The sequence below is a fragment of the Grammomys surdaster genome, unplaced genomic scaffold, assembly GCF_004785775.1.
Source record: "Grammomys surdaster isolate TR1022 unplaced genomic scaffold, NIH_TR_1.0 278, whole genome shotgun sequence".
In the NCBI taxonomy this organism is placed as follows: Eukaryota; Metazoa; Chordata; class Mammalia; order Rodentia; family Muridae; genus Grammomys; species Grammomys surdaster.
This window is the reverse complement of record NW_021604719.1, coordinates 15,062,195-15,083,373: the sequence shown is the minus strand read 5'-3', so window position 1 is coordinate 15,083,373 and position 21,179 is coordinate 15,062,195. Positions and strand designations below refer to the sequence as shown.

General features: G+C 39.7%; 1 protein-coding gene across 1 annotated transcript in view; it reads right to left on the bottom strand.

Moving 5' to 3' along the window:
- Slc27a6 (solute carrier family 27 member 6) overlaps window positions 1–21,179 on the bottom strand; it is a 55,459-nt gene that overhangs the window by 17,783 nt on the left and 16,497 nt on the right. Inside the window, exons 3-4 of the mRNA XM_028777231.1 lie at window positions 13,814–13,972; window positions 11,320–11,444 (exon numbers count right to left, since the gene is read on the bottom strand). Coding sequence (XP_028633064.1) covers window positions 11,320–11,444; window positions 13,814–13,972 — 284 coding nt within the window. The remainder of the gene's footprint in view (window positions 1–11,319; window positions 11,445–13,813; window positions 13,973–21,179) is intronic.

Below are 21,179 nucleotides of genomic sequence, written 5' to 3'. Positions count from 1 at the left end.
TTGTAAAACGAAATGTGTATTTAGTACAGTGGTACTAAACAGAACACAAAGGATGTTCTCAACATCAAAAATATAGTCTCATGGATTGAGCAACAAGCAAACAAACAGCCGAAAGGAAAGAAGAGGTCTAGAAAGCAGAGCATGCACAGGTACCTGTGAATAAACATTTGCTCTTCAATGTTAATAATGCTTATGGGGTTTTTAATGTGCACAGCTAGACACAATAACTAGGATGTAAACATTCATGGTCTATGACTGAATTAAAGTTTTATAAAATCACTGAACTTTTGGCAAAGTGGGAAAATACTATCTTATGATAGCATGTAACAAATTAAGGTTTGATATTGTACTATTTAAAATAGTTAGAGAACTCAAAGGACTCAAGGGAAAGCCTTTAATTTTCTAAAGTGAGTCTGTGTGACATTTGTGTGTGCACGGGCATGCCACAGCTGGCATGTGTAGGTTGGAGGACAATTTACTGGCATCAGCTCTCTCAGATATTAAACTCAGGTCCTCAGATTTGGCAGATGGCACCTTTACCAACTGAGCCAACTTTCAATAGCCCAGAGGAAAACATTTAAAGAAAGCAAAAAGAAAGACGATACATCTAAAGAGACAGTCGATGAACATATAATAAAAATAAAATTTCACATAAAGATAAAAAATGAGTAATAGGGCAAACCACAGATGAAGCAAACAAACGAAAACCACTACCAACATCATAAAAGATTTAAGCTCAAAAATGTCAGAAAAAGATATTAAATATAAAATATAAATTCTGCATGGAAAACAGTATCTTAATGCATAAATATATGAAGCCAAACTATATAATGTGTATAATAAACAGTTTTAAGCGCTAGACACAATCTTACTGCTGTGACACAATCTTACTGCTGTCAGCTTGACACAATCTTACTGCTGTCAGCTTGATAGAATCTAGACTTGTGACACAGGCCTCTTAGCCTGCCTGTGGAGGAGATATATTGATTCACTGATTGATGTAGAAGGCCCATATTAACAATGGCCAGGGCCATTGCTGGGGCAAGGGATCCTGGACTGTGAGCGGATTGTGCTAATAATCAGTGACACATTAGCTAAGAAGCAAAGACATCCATTGCCATCTGTGACCAGCTGTTCCTGCTGCCTGATTCCTCTATTGTGATAGACTAATCTTGAACTGGGCTAAAATAAAGTCTTCCCCTTTAACCTGCTTTGGTCAGAGTGTTTTATCACAACCAGCGGGTGACAAACTGCAATATCAGCTGACACAAAACTCGAGAGTTGTCAGGCAGGCAAAGAATGCCATGCAGCTCTCACTTAAGAAGAAGCTGGCACAAGCAAAGAATATCCTGTGGGGTTGGCTTTAACTACAGCAATGTTTTGGCACATAAAGAGGAGCATTTAGTAATTCATCAGAAGGATAACAACATTAAATTCCTTTTGGTTGAGTAACATAGTAAAAATATATAAAGCTATATATTTGCAGATACAGAAAAGCAATGGGTAGTCTCCATTGCTGGCCTCCCTTTGGTGCTGTTTGAGTAAGTGGGAAAAGAATTATTGGAAGCTTCCAGTTTCTGTCTGTGCCTGCAGCTGATCCTGTGCCACAGCACTCCATTCCCAAATACATCCAGGAGAGAGCTGGTCTCCCAGGAGTGCAAACAAGCCTGTGAGCACAAGTGAGACCAACATTTCTGCTCAAATTCTTGACCCAAGAGGGACCTGCCCAGAGCCATCAGGACATAGAAACTAAGAAACCGTCAGGGACAGGATCCTTCCGGTTTCTGTTGGCACCCCAGAGCTGACCCTGTGCCACAGTGCTCCATACCCAATTTCATCCCAGAGAAAACTGGTTTCCCAGGAGTACTGACACACAGGTTTGCAGGAGGGACAAGCCACAGTCAGAGATGCAAAACCAGCTGACACCAGAGATAGCTAGATGGCAAAAGGCAAGGGCAAGAGAATAAGCAACAGAATCTAAGGCTACTTGATATCATCAGAACCCAGTTCTTCCACCACAGCAAATCCTGGATACCACAACACACTGGAAAAGCAAGACTCTGATTTAAAACCACATCTCGTGATGATGATAGAGGACTTTAAGAAGGACAAAAATAATTCCCTTAAAGAAATACAGGAGAACACAGCTAAACAGGTACAAGCCCTTAAAGAAAAAACACAAAAATCCCTCAAAGAATTATAGGAAAACACAATCAAACAGGTGAAGGAATTGAACAAAACCATTCAGGATCTAAAATTTGAAATATAAACAATAAAAAAATCACAAAGGGAGACAACCCTGAAGATACAAATCTTAGGAAACAGATCACAGACACAAGCATCACCAACAGAATACAAGAGATAGAAGAGAGAATCTCAGGTGCAGAAGATACCATAGAAAACATTGGCACAACAGTCAAAGAAAATCTAAGAAGCAGAAAGCTCCTAACCTAAAACATCCAGGAAATCCAGGACACAATGAGAAGACCAAACCTAAGGATAATAGGTATAGGTGAGAGCAAAGATTCCCAACTTAAAGGGCCAGTAAACATCTTCAATAAAATTATAGAAGAAAACTTCCCTAATCGAAAGAAAGAGATGCCCATAAACATACAAGAAGCCTACACAACTCCAAAGAGATTGGACCAGAAAAGAATTTCCTCCTGTCACATAATAGTCAAGACATAAAATGCACAAAACAAAGAAGGAATATTAAAATCAGTAAGGGAAAAATAACAAGTAACATATAAAGGCAGACTCATCAGAATTACTCCAGACTTCTCACCAGAGACTATGAAAGCTAGAAGATACTGGGCAGATGCCAAACAGACCCTAAGAGAATACAAATGCCAGCACAGGCTACTATATCCAGCAAAATTCACAATTATCATAGATGGAGAAGCCAAGATATTTCATGACAAAATCAAATTTATACAATAGTTTTCTCCAAATCCAGCCCTACAAAGGATAATAGATGGAAAACACCAATACAAGGAGGGAAACTACACCCTAGAAAAAGCAAGAAAGTAATCTTCTTTCACAAACCCAAAGAAAGATAGCCAAACAGAAGATAGCATCAAAAATAACAGGAGGCAACAATCACTATTCCTTAATATCTCTTAAAATCATTGGACTCAATTCCTTAATAAAAAGACATAGACTATCAGACAGGATACTTAAACAGGAACCAAAGTTTGGGTGCTTCAGTGCTTCTTAAAAGGGGGAACAAGATACTCACAGGAGGAAATATGGAGACAAAGTGTGGAGCAGAGACTGAAAAAAAGGCCATCCAGAGACTGCCCCACCTGCGGATCCATCCCTTATACAGTCACCAAACACGGAAGCTAGTGTGGATACTGGGAAGAGCTTGCTGATGGGAGCCTGATATGGCTGTCTCTTGAGAGGCTCTGCCAGAGCCCGACAAATGTAGAGGTGGATGCTCACAGTCAACCATTGGACTGAGTGTGGTGTCCCCAATGGAGGAGTTGGAGAAGGGACTGAAGGAGCCGAGGGGTTTACAGCCCCATGGAGGGTGTCATCTGGCCAGATTCTCTGGAGCTCTTGGGGACTGGACTACCAACCAAGGAGTACACATGAAGGAGACCACGGCTTTGGCCACATATTTGGCAGAGAATGGCCTTGTTTGCCATCAGTGAGAGAAGAGACCTGTGGGCCTGAGGGTGTTTGATGCGCCAGTGTAGGTGAATGGCAGGGTGGGAAGATGGGAATGGGTCAGGAGGAGCAGAGGAAGGGTGATGGAATAGGGGGTTTCAGAAGGGGAGACCTAGAGAGGGAAAAACATTCGAAATGTAAATAAAGAAAATACCCAATGAAAAAAAAGAAAAAGAATGAAAAGAATCATTGGAAGAAAGAAGCATGGAGAAAATGTGTCAGTTTGATCGAATCTGTGTGTATGCAACATCAGGAGATACTACTGATAATACTACTGAACAATACACACTCTCTTCCGGTGTCCATAAAACATATAAAAATGCACCAATTACATATCTAGCGTGTAGCAAGGCTAAACTGATTCAAAACATTGTGTGACACCAATTATACAAATCTAGAAAATTTACAAATAATAACACAATTTTAAACACCCATGAGGAGAAGAAAAAAAGGATCATGGAAATTAGAAGCATTTTTAACTAAGACATAAAGAAAAGTATTTTAAAACCTCTCTTTTTCATGATACCAATAAATATATTCATGAACAGACAGATGTGTGTTTATGTTTACATATCTACCTACCTATCTATCTATCTATCTATCTATCTATCTATCTATCTATCTATCTTGTTCATTCAAAGACGTTACACATAATCTGGTACATACTAGTTAAATGACATAGTATTTCTACAAGGAGTCTGATACAGATAAATTATGATGTAGGCATACATGTTTTATGCTTATAAGTATGGATGTCGTAGTTATAATATGTGATTATTAATAGAATAACAATAATATGTCAGACTACTCTTTCAAATGTATCTATGTAGAGATCAGCCTAAAACTATAGAACCTTTTAGGTCCCAGAGAAAATTAATTCACATCCCATACCAGGAAAGCCTCATCTCTCTTCTCGGAGAATTTGAGATGTAAGAAAGCGCTGATCTACCGGTAGCCTTTTAAAGTGACCCGGAACTCTCTACTCAGGGTATCACTCTTAAGCACTGTCACAGACTCATGCCACAGATATAGACAGCATCTGTCTGGGCTCCCCTCTGCATGGTCCACGTGGACCCTCTAAGGATGGAGATTTGCTGTAGACGTGTGATATAAATTGAAGTTCACGACTTGCTCTGTGCTGGGGTACATAAGCTGTGTTCATTGATTTGACTCAGTGTTCCTTTTGCAGTTTTATGAAGTTTCTCCATGATTATTCTTGCTTAGGTATTTGTCAAAATGTTAAATAGGAACCATATCTCCAACCAAGAACATGATAAGTATGTGAGAACATCATTAGTCACCAGATACACAAAAATCAAAATGACATTGTTGATAATAAATATTGAAAAATATAGACCTTTTTTAGCACTACAAAACTTCCACTTAATATTGGCAGAGATTCAGGGTAAGTAGCAGTCACTACAGATTGTGTAGAAAGTCACAGATTATTAGTACCAGAACTGTGACCAAGCATTTAGTGACATGTGTTAATGTTACATACACATATTCAATGAAGCCTATCAACCCCACTCCTTATCAAACAAAATCAGAAATATATACATAATTTGCTAAAAGACTGGCATAAATATGCCAATCTGCAGAGCACCGTGAATCAAATCAAGTCTTGTAAATGTAAGCAATCCAAACCCAACAACAGTAAATCCTATTTCTTCACAGTATTCCTCTATGCTAAAATAAGGGCCTCTCATTAGCTTTCTATCACTGCCATAAACATCTCAGATAGAACCAATCAAACCCTTCCAAATGAATTATCTCTTAATTCATGGAGGCCATGAATGACATTGGCTGAAATGAAGGCGTTGACTGCTGGACACTTATCTGGGGCTGTTAGAGGAACTCACTTCCAAGTCTGTTCAGGTTCTCAGCAATCTAGTTCCTTGAGGTCGAAGTACCATGGCTTCTTTTTCTGTGCTGTGGACTGGGAGGGATGTTGTCTCAGGTCATAGGACTCTCTCTTTAGTCTTGTAACATAGGTCTTTACATATAGGGTTCAGAAATTACTCATTACTTCCCCAAATCATATTTGCAAGATATCTAATGTCCCCATGCTAAACCTTTCTTGCTTGCAGCCAGATAGAAGTCTCTAGTTTCAAAGCCTCTGTCACTGAGTTGTATCTATAGGATAATCTTCAGATTTCAGAGTCATAACTATATCTGTAAGGTCTCCTTTGCCAACATTCCTACTGAACACATATTTACAGTGTTGCAGAGACAGGACAAGAGCATCTCTGAAATGCTTTATTTCTGTATTCTACAACTTCAAAGCAATGAGACAAAATGAACTACTGCTATGATTGAAACCAAAACTACATCTCATATCATAGTGCTGAGATGGGGAGGAAGCCAACGGAGTGCAGACATTGCCCCCGTTCACCTTCAGCTTTTAAGAACAGGACAAACTAGTTTTTGCTGCCAGAAATCAGAATTATATTCATGTTTGTGCAGACAATGCCTAAAAATTTTTTTCCAGGGGGAATGTCTTAAATAAACAAGTAAATACATAAATTTCATCAAGATAGTTAAAGTGTTAAGGCATGTGATTGAGAAATTTCAGCTACAGTGCAGAGTAGAAGAAGAATTAGTGGCCATTTTAATAATGCTAAGTTAAAAATAAAATTATAGCTATTATAATAGGAACAAATCATTGAGTCAAGTTTAAATTAGATGTGTCTCAGCTATAAAAATTAGTATATTTTAAATAATTTTAAACAGTAGTATTTTAAGACTACTCTAAATGTGCTGGTGTTATACTAAGATTGTTACTTTTCTGTCAATTTGACACAAGAAGGAGTCATCTGAGGAGAGAAAACTTCTCCGGAGAAAATGTTCAACAAAACTGACCTGTAGACAAGTCTGTGAGGCATTTTCTTGATTGGCTCAGCCCACCATGGATGGAACCACTTCAGGGAAGATGGTCCTCAGTCATATAAGAAAGCAAACTGAGCATGTCATGGAGAATAAGCCAGCAAGCACCATTGGTCCATGCTCCATGGTCTCTGCTTCAGTTCCTGCCTTGAGTTCCTGCCCTGACTTCCCTTCATGATGGACAGACAACTATAAGCTGAGACTAATCCTTTCCTCCTCAAATTGCTTTTCTCCCTTTCTTTTCGTAGTGACAGCAAATGAATGCACATGGAAATGTGAACAGAAAACCAAGTAGATGACAGTTAAAACTGAAAGAAAATCACAAAATAATAGCATGCATATTTTATTTAGATACATGAATAAAAAAATGAAAACCTTTCTTGAATATATTAAAATCAGTTTATAGATCAAGGATTAAAAGGTAGAATGGTTCATATCTGCACAATACTCTTTCATTTAAAAATTACTTGTACGTTTTTCAATTGAGTGTGGGGGTGTATGTGTGTATGGTGTATGCACACACTTCTAGGTGGGTGAGCCCATGTAATGTGGAGACCAGAAGACAATGCTGAGCCTCTTTCTCTATCATTTTCCACTTCATTTTTTTTGACACAGAGTTTCTCCCAGAACCTGAAGCTCAACATTTGGCTAGGCTGGGTGACATGTGAGGTCCCAGCATCTGCATGTCTTTGTCACAAATGTTGTGATTACAGGCAAGTGAGGCCCTACTGTGCTTTGTAGGAGAGTGTTAGGAATTTGATCTCAGGCCCTTTTGTTTCCACTGCTAGGAATTTTACCCACAGAGTCACCTCTTAGAATCTCTTTCAACTCTTTTTTTTTTTTAAATAGTTGTATGCCTGTGAGTATATCCCTTGGAGCTGGGGGTAACAGTAGTTTGAGCCTCCTGACCTAGGTGCTGGGTTATGAACTCTGGTCCTGTGAACCACTCTTAGGGACTGAGCCACTTCTCCAGTTCCTCTTTCAATCTTTAAACTATGCAAAAAAACTTTAATTTTTATAAACAAAAGGAATAAATATAATAAAATGAAAGATCACAGAGTCCTTTGAAATATGCTCACTGGGTTGTTGATTCATTGCTCAAAGGAGCTTTGGGTGACTTCTACGGATGGAGAAAGAAGCTCACTGGATGAGAGCGGCTCTTTCTCACACAGCCCAGAGCAGCTATCCTGGTCCTGCCCCCTGGGAGCCTGTAGATAATGCTTATCTGGAGTGGAACTAATTCTTGGACTTTGCACTATCATTTTTCTGAATAGGATGGTTATATCGCGAGCCTTATGATTTGTTTTGCTTGAGCAGACAGAAATCCTTTATATGGCATAATTCTTGGATGCTTTTCAAGTTAGAGATGAGTTTCATCAAGAATCATTGTGAAATGTATTGGCATGGTACTGAAGCCAATACAAAAAGAAGTCTGTAAATCAGATTCCACAGACTTGAACTTTTATGGGCTGTGGTTATATATCTTTAAATGAGAGAGATAATCATCTTAATGCTCAGCTCTTATAGAAAGCCAAATGAATCAAAAGGACGGCAGAATCTCTTGGTTCAAAATATCAATTTTGTTCCTCTGATGCTTAAGCCTTCTTTATTCTACTGTGTCTTCTTTAAAAGAAAAAAATCAGGATCTGGAAAGATGATTCAGCAATTAAGAGAATTATTAGTTGCCCTTGGACAGGACCCAGGTTCGATACCCAGCACCCACCTGGCAGATGATAGCTGTCTGTGACCTAGCTTTAGGAGACCTAACACCCTTTTCTAGCCTCCATGGGCACCAGGCATGTGACACAAAGTTATACATGCAAGAAAGCTGTCAGTACCTGTTAAAAGAAATTTAAAAAGAAAGCAAGCAGAAAGAAAAAAAGAAAGAAAACAGATGATTGTCTTAGAGACAATCATTTATTTTCTGATTATCATTTATTTTCTGATTACTACATTATTTTCAAATCTTTACCATTATTAATACTACTAAACTGATCTTCACACCTGCCATCCCAGATAGATAGACAGATAGATAGATAGATAGATAGATGATAGATAGATAGATAGATAGATAGATAGACAGATAGATAGATAGATGGATGATAGATAGATAGAGAGATAGATGTAGATAAATGATATATAGATAATAGATTAGATATATAGATATAGATTAGATAGATACATACATGGATGATCGATGTAGATGAATAGATAGATAGATGACTGATAGGTAGATAGATGATTGATAGATAGATACATAGATAGTTGACTGATAGATATATAGATGGATGATAGATTGGATAGAGACATTTAAGAACCATAGAAAACACCTATTCCTCAGCCATTTCAAGTCCCTCTTAACAGTTAGACAGATTTTCTGACACTGTCAGAATTTCTATCAGAGATATTCTACGGCTTAGTTCTCAACAGACAAGCCCATCTGGCTTTCAGTACCAAGTATCAGATTGGTGTGATCACAACCACAAAGGAGTCACACCAATGTTGAATCTCTGATTACTTAAAAAAAGATAAAATAAAATCCTCTTTGTTAAGCTGCTATGTGGTGCAGCAACTCCTTCTCAGAAACAGTCTTGTGCTTCCAGAACACAGACTCCCATCCAACTCAGAAATCCTAATACATCTGGGCTGAAGACCCTCTTTAGATGGTGTCTTAGTCAGGGTTTCTATTCCTGCATAAACATCATGACCAAGAAGCAAGTTGGGGAGGAAAGGGTTTATTCAGCTTACATTTCCACATTGCTATTCATCACCAAAGGAAGTCAGGACAGGAACTTACAGAGAGTAAGAACTTGGAGGCAGAAGTCATGGGGGAATACTACTTACTGGATTGTTTCCCCTAGCTTGCTCAGCTTGCTTTCTTTTAGAACCGAGGACTACCAGCCCAGGGATGGCACCACCCACAATGGGCCCTCCCATCCTTGATCACTAATTGAGAAAATGCCTTACAGCTGATCTCATGGAGGCACTCCCTCAAGGGAGGCTCCTTTCTCTGTGATAACAGCTTGAGACAAGTTGACACAGAATCAGCCAGTACAGATGCCCACAGAAACAGACACTTCAAAGTTTCTCTTGAGATGCAGAAAATTCTGCATAACTTTAAGTTTTAAGGAACTGAGAATGTTGGTTGATACATAGAGAGGCAAAAGCAGGACACACAGAAAACAAAACCAAATGTTTGTTGCCTACAGCCCAGCATGCAGAGCTGCTTACTACAGAAAACAGGGTTTCATGCGAAATGGTCGTCTAAGAGCATAAGCAGCAGATGGCAGGGATTTTGCTCCTTCCACTCTGATTCTAGGTATGATCTCTTGGACTAAACCTATCAATAACATGCATGCATGTCCCTAGTACACACCTATGCCTTGTTAAGAAAAACCATGTGCTCCAACAGTTGGCTTTCCTTGCAAACACTACAATAATATACTGAGACAGTACAAGCAGCAAGTTAGGCAGGCTTACAGAATGGGAACAAAACAGAGTATTCCATAGACCATGGTTTAAAACCTCATGTATGTATGTATGTATGTATGTATGTATGTATGCATGTATGTGTGTATGATGAGAAAGAATAATGAAGCCAAATGTTCTTTAAATAGATACAGATTTGCTGATAAGAAAAAATACAAATGGCTTCTGACAAAAGGAGACAAGCAGACAGGAAGTCGCCCCGTGATGAAATCCATTCTCATGAATAAAAGCTTCCTGTAGATCAGGCTATCCACATCCACAGTCACATTCATTCTTTTCTGTGTTTATCTGTCCTATACAATCGCACATATTCATTATTTTTTTATTTAGGGCTCCCAGCCTAGTTTCATCTGGCTTGTACGTAATGAGTGGAAGCAGCAGTGTTAATATTTTAACCAGGAAGAAGAGAAGAGCTATCCCAGTCTACCATCTATCCACACCTTGACAAACATGCTGGGAGAGGCAACTCAGGCCAGGAGGTGTAGCTCCGAGCCATGGCTCTGCTGTCCCTCCTCACAAAGGGTAGCATGTTCTATAGCTCTTCTGGAAGGGGTTCATGTTGATTAAAGAAAATAAAACACAACTTAGTTGTCAATAGGGTTTAGAAAGTCAGAAAGGTTTTTTTTGTTTGTTTTGTTTTTGCATTTAGGAAGATAAATGAGACCAGAACAAAGCCAAGGACAGTAAAAGCAAATAAGTCAGAAAGACAAACCCCAGGCTACGTCAAATCTCTGCACTCACCGATTTTTCATGCAGCCACAACTGATCAAAAGAATGTCAGCTTGACTGCTTGGGGTGGGGGATGAGTACAGAATAAAGTTTCCTTTCAACATTTAATAAAAAAAGGAACAGTAATAAACCCAATGTAATATATGTATATACAGTAATATACCCAATGTAATCGTGGACTCAAAAGGAAACTATTAATTGCTGCCATTTTTAAAGCCCAGAATTTTTAGGCATTATCTACTTTCAACTTGGAATTACTTTTCTGTAAATCTGTGCATCTAATTTCACAATCAAACTGGAATCGGCCTGAACTTGAAGTGCACCAGACTATGGATCTGCCTGGCCCTGCTGCAGAACAAAGTGTATTATGGACACTTCTTTGGGTGGCCCTCTTATTTTCTTGGACTTTTATATTTCCTTTATCTTGTATACTATAGGCACCCGTGTGTATTTGATAAATTCTATACTGAAGGATTGCACACTGAAAGCGAAGAAAGCATATTCTACCTGAAGCCTTCAGTGTCTCCACAGCAACACTCTTACCTGAGGTTGTTTGCACAGATAACGACAAAGTTCCCCAATGTACTGAAACACAGTCACATTGTACTTCTTGCAATCATTCCAAAACTGGCTTGCGGAGAATTTCTTCTTTAACACACATGTGGCCCCTATGAGAAGGGATTAAAAACAGGCACTAAGTTAACATGGCACACAACTGATTGTGATGTCCTAACAGATCTGTTCACTTCCCAGGCTTTTATGCCTCATCCACAATCATTGGTAACAAACACACTTGGAAACATGACTTTGAAGATCCATGTCTTAGTGTAGTCATGTAGTATAGATGGCAAATGCACTTGCTGTGATTTGCGGAATGGAACTCAAAATCAGTAATTTGCATATATACCCCCACAGCCCTGGAAGCACATGTATACTACCACAGCATTGGAAGTACATGTATGTATATTACTACATTACTGGAAGTACATGTATATTGCCATGGGCACTGGGCAGATCATCCATCCTTCTTCTCAGAGATGAATGATAGTGCCTCATTTTATCTTTGCACAAAAACATGCAGTTTATTGTGAAGACTTTAAAGCAGCTTCATTATACTCTGAAGTCAAGATTTAATAAGCTGTGCTAAAAATCCCATCAACGGAAAGTTCATTAATGGGTATAGAATCTAGCTTTAATAACATTTTAACATGGTGTGCATTTTTTAATTCGGATGTAATTCACAATTTAAAGTATACAATCCTGAGATTTTTCATATAGTCACAAAGATGCCATCATCAACATCATTACCTAATTCTAGGGCATTTGTTTTTATATCACCTTAGCAGTCATTCCAATTTTTAACTCCCCCTTCCCAACTCCCCATACCCTTGGTGATCATTTATGAGCATCTGCCTCTAAACTTTCCTGCTCTGGACTAGTGTAACGTATTGTACCCGGTCTTTCATTTACTATAAAATGTTGTTTGGGTCTGTTTATCTTGTAACATGTATTAACACTTCCTACTCCTTATGATTGAATATATCCATGGATATGTAACATTTTGTTTGTCAATACATTAGTAGTGTGTATTTGTGTTGCTTCTTCTCTTGGCCAACAAGAATAATAAGCATACCCATGGCCAAGTGTGACATAATGTTTTCATAATGAGTTCCCTTGGACATGTATCCATGAGTAAAATCACTTGGTCTTATGACTACCCCATTTTTTACTGCTTCCAAGTTCTAAAATGGGTACCCACACTTGTTTTCATGCTCTACTTCACAGTGGATGAAGTCTTGCTCCCAGTTCTGTCCCTGGTTGTTCAAGAAGAGATGGTAGGGACAGTTACTAAACCATAGCTCAGTGCAAAACAGGTACAGTGTGGCAGTGGGGTTCCTGGGACTAGCAGTGGATTTCACTACACTGTTCTGGCACTAGGCTTCAAGAACAGACCTAGGTCAAATGCCTCTCTTCCACAGAGGATCTCTCTCTCCCTCTCCCTCCCTCTCTCTCCCTCCCTCTGTCCTCTCTCTCTCTCCCTCCCTCCCTCTCTCTCGCTCCTTCTCTCCCTCTATCCTTCTCCCCCTCCCCATCTCCCCCCTCCTCTCTCTCTCTCTCTCTCTCTCTCTCTCTCTCATCCCTGTATCCCTTCCTCCCTCATTCTTTCTGTTATCCTCAAGTTAGGTGCTCTGGTGAGTCATCCAGTTCCCTTAACTCTCACAAGGGTGATTTATACGTACATGTATGAACAATCATCTTGCTGTGTCTGTGGAGAAGTGACTATGGTCCGACACTTACTTTTAACAACCCAATTTTGTCAGCAATGTATGTCTCTATACATATTCTTACATATACTTTGAACAATTGATAATTGTTTCCTGTAAGTGTTGATCACAGTCTGAATGACTTGCAATCATAGGTCAGGCACACACTTAGCAGTCATTAATGAACTCTATTATTTTGGAGCTAGCAAATGAAACATCATCTCGCATGTCTGCAAATGTAATCTATTGGATCATAAACTCTATTATTAGATTTCCTGGGTGTTTGGGACAGAGTGTAGGGAGAAAAGAAATTGGGTTTACAATTCATCTGTGTAATACAAGCTTGTTCTTCTTGCCTGGAAGAGGCAGAGTCTGTTTTTTCCAGTGTTCATATCTAGACTCTTGTCTGAGCTTTGACTTGTTTTGCTCAGCAGAATGCTGCTGAGGTAATCGTGGTGTCAGAGATTGCTCTAAGCTGTAATGCAGCTGACATATGTACTCACTATGACTGACTGTCTGGGGATCAGGGGACTAGTCTGCAAGAGAATGAGCAACCACAAGGAAAAAGGAGTCTATACCACAAGGGCAAGTGGCCAGGATCTTATTCTTTATAGTTTAAGAATATACAATGTTATGAAAGTGTGTTCTTTCCACAAAGAGCACCTTATAATTGTGCAATATGCATACAGTCCCTTCAAATTCTATGAATACTTTCAAGTTATAATAAACATAATCTCTGATTAAACATGATGACTTATCAAAAAGATACTTACCCAACTCAACACATCCACCAATTCCAAGGAGAGACCCTGAGCTATGGTACAGAGGGAGGGTTATATAAACAACGTCATCAGCTGTGCAGCCAAATGCCCATAGCCCAACAGATCCCTTCAACACCTGCAGTTGGCTAATCACAGCTGCTTTGGGTAGACCTGGGAGAGAAGGAAAGGAAGAATCATTAGCCCATACACATTCTCTGAGGGATTGCCATCCAGGTTAACGATCATGCATATTGACCTCAGCAAAGTAAATTTATCATAATTATGGAAATATGGAATGTAGCTGGAGAAGAAAAGATTACCTTGGTTAGCTTATATGCTTTAGAAAATAGCTATTCATGTTTACCTTTGTATATGAGCTAATTTTCTCATGATCATTGGGTAAACCTTCTGGAACATATTGTTAAGTTTAGCAGGCTTCTGGCCTTCATCAACCTACAGCTAAGAACGCTTTAAAATAATGTCTGAAGCATATTGAAAAAATGTCCCCACTTTGCTGTAGCCCTGTCTAGTGCCTCCACTGTATCTTCTGAATGGATTGACTTATAAGTTCTTTTGTTCTATAACTTCAATGGTAGAATATATATATGTATATGTATATGATGTATACACACACACACACATACACACACACACACACACACACATATATATATATATCCTGTTATGTAGAAATCTATGAAAGAAAGATTATCCTGATACCAACTACACAAAAGATTGAGACAAAAATACACCAAATTATTCTAGAATCTAGAATAGCACATTATATAGCAAATTCTAGAAATGTGTAGAATCTGCTAAAATAATGAAAGGAATGCTAACATAAGAAAAAAAATGTGCCCTCAAATGAGAGGGATCATAATAAAATCTAAATGTTGTAAAGCAGAAGTTTTCCAGAGAGCAATTCCTCCAAGTAGGACTCTCACTATGGACCATTCTCTTCATCATGTTTAAACATGTCTAGTCATATGATCCTTTAAAAATTCAAGGATCAAGAAATATGTTGGAACGTTTCCATACATTTTAGGAGCCAAACAGTTTTCTTTTCTGTCTAGCCTTCTTCCACATATAATGTTTCTCATGAAAATGTACAGTTGCAAGTAATATCCAGAATGTTTGCATTTTTCATAGTGCTTTAAGTACTGGTATCTACAGACTTATTTTTTAAATTGTTTTTGAATTTATTATTACTGTGTTTGAATATGTGGGTGTAAGAAATACATACATCAAAAAATCTGAAAGGTTAGCCCATTTGATGCTATATGATGTTTGAACATTAACATTTTTATGTGTTTCAAGGTACATGTCTCTATCACAGAAGACAACTTGGCTTCCTCATTGTGGTTTGAAATGCAGCTCGGTGGTAAAATGCTCCCTCCATTAGCATTCATGAGCATGCAGCCCTGAATCCAATCCCCAGAGCCACAGAAACTAACAAGCCATCTCATTAATAAACTCGATGGATTCATAAAATGTTAAGGGGATGAGGCCAAGCAGGGAGTTTTCCTGGAGGCAGGCAGGGAAGCCAAGCCTGAGACACCACAGGAGGCATCAAAGGACAGTCTCAGTCCATGGAGACTTCAAATGCCCTACAAGAACTCTCAAGTCTACCTTGTTCTGTACCAGCTCTGAAATTCCTGACAGACTTCATGCTCTGCTTCATTAATGGGGTCAGACTTGACCTCACATATGAAGTTGGGATAATATTTGCCACTAACTTAAAATCATGTTCTTTTTCAAAAGATATCTTTGTAGCTACTCCCATTAGTTTGATCTTTTACACCCTGTACTGAAAATCTCTCCAAATTTCCTCCTCAAAATTATACATAAATATGTGAAGTGAGACCAGCTCTAGTCATGACTGGAAAGAACAGCATTCTGTTCCTCATCCAGGAGAGCAAATATCCATGCTTTTTCTGCTACAGAGAAGCTTTATGTGTTAGTTACCACATCCTCCGGTCTTTGCGGTGTACTGAAGCTCAGGGCAAACCAAAAATTAAATTAAATGATCTTCAGGGAGAGGCAGATCCAAAAGTAGCAACACTGTATCTAATTTTCCTGACACCTTTCAAGTCACTGTAGTGACTTTCTTGACTGTTACCCTTACCAGTTTAGTTATTTTTTCATGTGTAATAAACTCATAAACTTACTCAAAACAATGGAAGGTACATGGCAAAATTTTTGATAAAGGAGGCAAGGGATAGGAACTTCTCAGAAAATGATCATAAGTTGATGAGGTTTAGATTTTAATGAAGAAGACAAACAGAAAAATAAGCCAAACCAAGATTAGGGCTCTTGGGTAAAATGTTAACACACTAGGCTTGGTGGCACAGTGAGTTCTAGGACATCCAAGGTTACACAGAAAAGCCATGTCTTGAAGAAAAGAAGAGAAGAGAAGAGAAGAGGGGAGGGGAGGGGAGAGGGAGAGGGAGAGGGAGAGGGAGAGGGAGAGGGAGAGGGAGAGGGAGAGGGAGAGGGAGAGGGGAAGAGAAAAAGAAGGAAGGATGGAAAGAAAGAAAGAAAGAAAGAAAGAAAGAAAGAAAGAAAGAGGGAGGGAGGGAGGGAGGGAGGGAGGGAGGGAGGAAGGAAGGAAGGAAGGAAGGAAGGAAGGAAGGAAGGAAGAAAGGAAGGAAGGAAGAAGAAAAACAAAAAGCCAAAAGAGCTTTAGATGTCAATGAGCATAGGGATTCTGGATAATCCATCAGTGGTATTTTTAAAACCAATACAATGCACTTGTTTGCATCTTTCTTGGTGAACTTTTTCTTGAGAAAAGGCTACCTTATGTGGGCTCTCAAATTCTTGACACTTTTAAACTTTTATGACTCATGACACTAGAACTCCTTAAATCTAGTTTTGATTGAAAAGGTCATTGGATAGGGTACAAGAAAAAAGAGGGGAGGTAGGACACGTCATATGACCTGAAAGTTACAGGACAGATAAGGTCTAGAACATGCCAAGAGAAAGAAAATTCCAAGGTAAGTGTAGTTTGGGGAAGGTAATTGTGAAAATTTATTATTTTGGATGCATGAAGGAAGGATACATAAGGAGAAAGGAGAATATAAAAAGGGAACTTTCTTTATGGTAGTGGCAACTGGCCCCAGATATAGAAAACAAGTTAAGACTTAGTTTCCTCCCAAGATTTAAGGAATATTTGAATACATAGTTGCCCTATTCATGCTGAGATGGCCTTGTTAGAAAATCCTAATCCCACCTCTTCAAGTCCGACTGGTAATGCCAGGATGAGTCTGAACATATCTGGAGACCCTAAGTAGAAAGGAGGCAGACAGACGATAACAGCCCCAGAGTTTCATTAAAGAGATGAAAGTGTGCTCAGACACAGAACCTATTCAACAAAGCTAAATATAAGGGGAGGCCAAAAGAAAGTTGGTTTGTCTCCAGAGGACCCCAGAAAGGATCATGAAAAAGGAAGTTAGCCACCTCAAAGAGTAGACAATACAGGTGTAAGCTTAAATAAGCTACTATGTGGGAAGTTCTGTGGTGAAACAGTTCTAGTCATGGGCTGTCCCAACAACCTGTAGACAGCTAAGAGGTTTTCTCTGGAAACAAACAAACAAGCAAACAAACAAATAAAAAATTCTGGAAAGGTCAAGAAAAATGGAAGCTAAAACAGAGAGATAAGAGGAAGTGTACAAACATTCCTAACTTCCCACTTCCCCTTTAACACTTGATATTTGTTGCTGTTATTGTTGGAGATTCTTTTCTGAGCCATCTGAGTAGCTCACAAATGAAGACAGGTAGCTAGGGGTACTCTCTGCAACACACACACAGACACACCAAAGCCTAGGAAAGGAAAGCAATTAGTAACTAAATCCCACCGGGGCATAATGGCCTAGTCATGACGTCATTTGTTTTGGGTTTTACTACCTATGCTTTTAAATATGAACAGGCAGTCAAAAGAACCCCAGTATTTAAGGAAATTCAATAGTGTAAAACAAAGCAATATAAACTAAAACATAAAACATTGGCAAACCAGACAAGATAAAGACATTTGAAAGATATGGTACAGTAAATTATGAAGAGTACAATAATAGGCTTCTCAAAGAAGAATATTCAAAGAACACAGGGTGGAGAAATAGATCTCTCAAAAGGTAAAAAAAAAAAAAATGAAGAGAAGGAAAATAGAAAAAAATAGGGAATTTATGACTTAGTCCAAGAGGCTCAATCTGGAGAAATGGAAAGGCTTCAAATATGGAGAAATGAGCAAAGCACTGGAGTAACAGGAGAAGGAAAAGGAGGAGGAACAAAAAGAAAAGAGGAGAAATGTATGTTTGTTTTTTTTTAATTTTAAAAACACATAGAGCTATAAAGCAATAATACCTAGACTGAAAATAGTTATTAGCTTCCCAGAAAATGACTAAACGAGACCAGTCCTGCATAGTATCATCAGGATACTATGGACTCCTGGAGATTCAAGGGCATGAAACACAGAGAAAAAAGATGTATCAATGTGTACACAGTGTTAGCAATCAGGCACCTCCAGGGACAGTCGAAAGAGACTCTGGGACAATGTTGCCAATCAAGCATCTCCACAGCCAGCTCCCAGGGACTCAGCGACAGGACACATTGTTACTAGCTGCCCAGAAGGGACACACTGTTGCTCCTGCTGTGTGTCCTCTCGTACATGTGCCACCGCCTGATAAAAGTCCGAGTTTCCCCTCCCCCTTCTCTTCTTCCCTTCCTTCCCTGAATAGGCAGCCTCTGTATGTACCTCCCACGTGAGACCTGTTTCAGGTTGTGATTCTGTTAGAACTTGCCACCTAGTTCCATCACACAGGAAATCCAAAAATCAAAATCCTGAATAAAAATAAAATCCAACTTACAGTTCTACAAACAGTCTTCCATCTGCAAAGATAGAATAAAGATGATTTGGGATATATAAGAATTTGTGAAACTGTTCCCTTCCGAGAAGAAGGGGTTTGCAACCCTACAGGAAGAACAACAATATCAACCAACCAGACCCTTCAGAGCTCCCAGGGACTAAACCACCAACCAAAGAGTACACATGGAGGGACCCATGGCTCCAGCTAGATATGTAGCAGAGGATAGCCTTATCAGCCATCACTGGGAGGTGAGTTCCTTTTTCCTGTGGAGGCTCGATGCCCCAGTGTAGGGGAATGCTAGGGCTCGCTCTGAGGCAGGAGTGGGTGGACAGGTGGTGGAGCACCCTCATAAAGGCAGGGGGAGGGGGATGGGCTAGGGGAGTTCTGGAGGGGGAACCTGGAAAGGAGACAACATTTGAAATGTCAATAAATAAAGTAATCAATAAAAAGTGAAAAAGCTTGTTCCCTTCCATGTATCCCTTATCAGGATGCTACATAAAGAACTGGGCAGGGAGAGATGGAAGAGTAAAATGGCTGATGCTCTGGTGAGTAGGGTACCAGCTCTCAATGAAGAAAGAATTTCCATGGTGATGGTAAAGAACAAACTCAAGGCAAGAACACAGCAGCTGGAGAGGACTGAAGGAGAAGGAAGGATGTCTGGGACAGGGATGTCCCAAAGTCACCTTGATAAACTGCATGGGATTATTTACAGCTGTGTGTCCTTATTGAGGAAGAGGTGGTATCACAAAGAGGTTGAACAAATTAGTTCAACATACTTGTTATCTCAGGATCTGTGTTATTGGGAAGCCAGTTGTCCCTTCCAGCTTCAGAGAACTTTCTATCACCATGAGACAGTGTGCTACAGCAACTAACATGTCCCTCAAGTCACTGACCCAAACCCTCACCATCTGTAGGTTTTGACCAGGAGAAACCTAATGACCAACACCAGAGACATGTAAATTCCCTCCTTTATGAGTATTTTCTTTAATCTAGCCCATACTTCATCTTTATAATCTAAGGGATAGAGGCCCATTGTCCCCTCTCTCACACAGCTCTTGAGCTAGGTTTCCTTACTGCCCCTTGACCTGCTGGCATCCTCACCTCTCTGAGACCTACATGTAGGTCATTCTTTTTCTTGCTTATCTTTTGCTTTTATCCTTGATTGTGTCTCACCTGCTACACAATGAGCAAGCCTCCCTCCAGTGGACAGTCTCTTGGCGTTAACCTTCTTGGCTTCCAGACAATGATAAGAGGGCCTTCAAGACTAAACTGGTGGAGTTCTGGAGCTAAAGTCTCCAGAAGTTTCAGTGTCCTTTGTCCTTACACACTAAGGAAATCTCAGATGAGATTAAGTCCAATGAGAATGGGGATTTGCCAAAATGGAAACAACTGGCCTTTTAAAGTCAAAGTGATGAACTTCTCCACCTGCATTTGAAAGTGCTCAGACAAGAGAACTTTAGGTCTTCTTGCTTACATGCTTTCTCAGATGTTAATTTGTTACATATGGCTGAAACATATGTTGTTATCAAGACAGCATTTCATTGTTTTCCTGTTTGGTCTAGAACTAATATGTAGACTAGGCTAGCCTTGAGCTAACAGAGTACTGCCTGTCTCCATCTCCCAAGTCCTAGCATCAAAAGCATGCACTATATCATGAATGAAAACATAACGACAGAATAGCCCTAAGTATGGTTGGAGGAGAAGGCTTATTGTATATTCCAGGGAAAACATAGTCAGAGGCATCTGGAAGAGCCCAGGCTGGATGAGGGAGGGAGCAAAATAGAATGAGAAGAGAGGCAAGAGAGAAGCTGAGGCCTAGAGACTGGAATAGCCAAAGTGGCTGGGTTATATAGGGAAGAGAAGCTTGGGGAAGAGGCCCAAATCAGTCCCTAGGCTGGAGAGTTCAGGGTAAGGGGCAGGGTATGCCATCAAGGATTGAAAGGACCCAGCACAAGACTCTCCAAGACCAAGTTCTTAGCACAAAGGAAATTTATTTGTCCCAGAGGGACAGAGGGCAGGAAATAAGGGACAAATACAGGAGATAGAGGAGAAGAGGAATGGAATTAAGGTGAAGGGAGAAGGGGTATTTGCCCAGGGAGGGGCAAAGGACTGCCTCTAGATAGGGAGGAGATGGGGTAGCCCATAGGCAAATGACAGTTTATAAAGATAAAAGGGGAATCCCTGTGTCAGGATGAAGTATTTAATCTTGATTGGACAGGGTAATTATGGTAGCCAAAGGGGGCTTTTGATTGCTGGATTTCAATACTTCGATAGCTGGACCTTGGTAGTTAGACTCAGGAGGAGTAGCCAAACAATGGAATAGATCTTGGTGCCTAGCTTTATGTGGGGCAGAGGACCTTGAAAGGATACCATGGTTTCTGGTTGAGCACTGGCTAGAGATGGCCGGATACCCAACAGGTATCCCTGCGAGGGACGACATACATTTTGCCATACTCCCGGACTCCAGGCTCCTGACACAAGGCCCAAGGTCTCCGTTGATCCTCATCTTTCAGTAATGT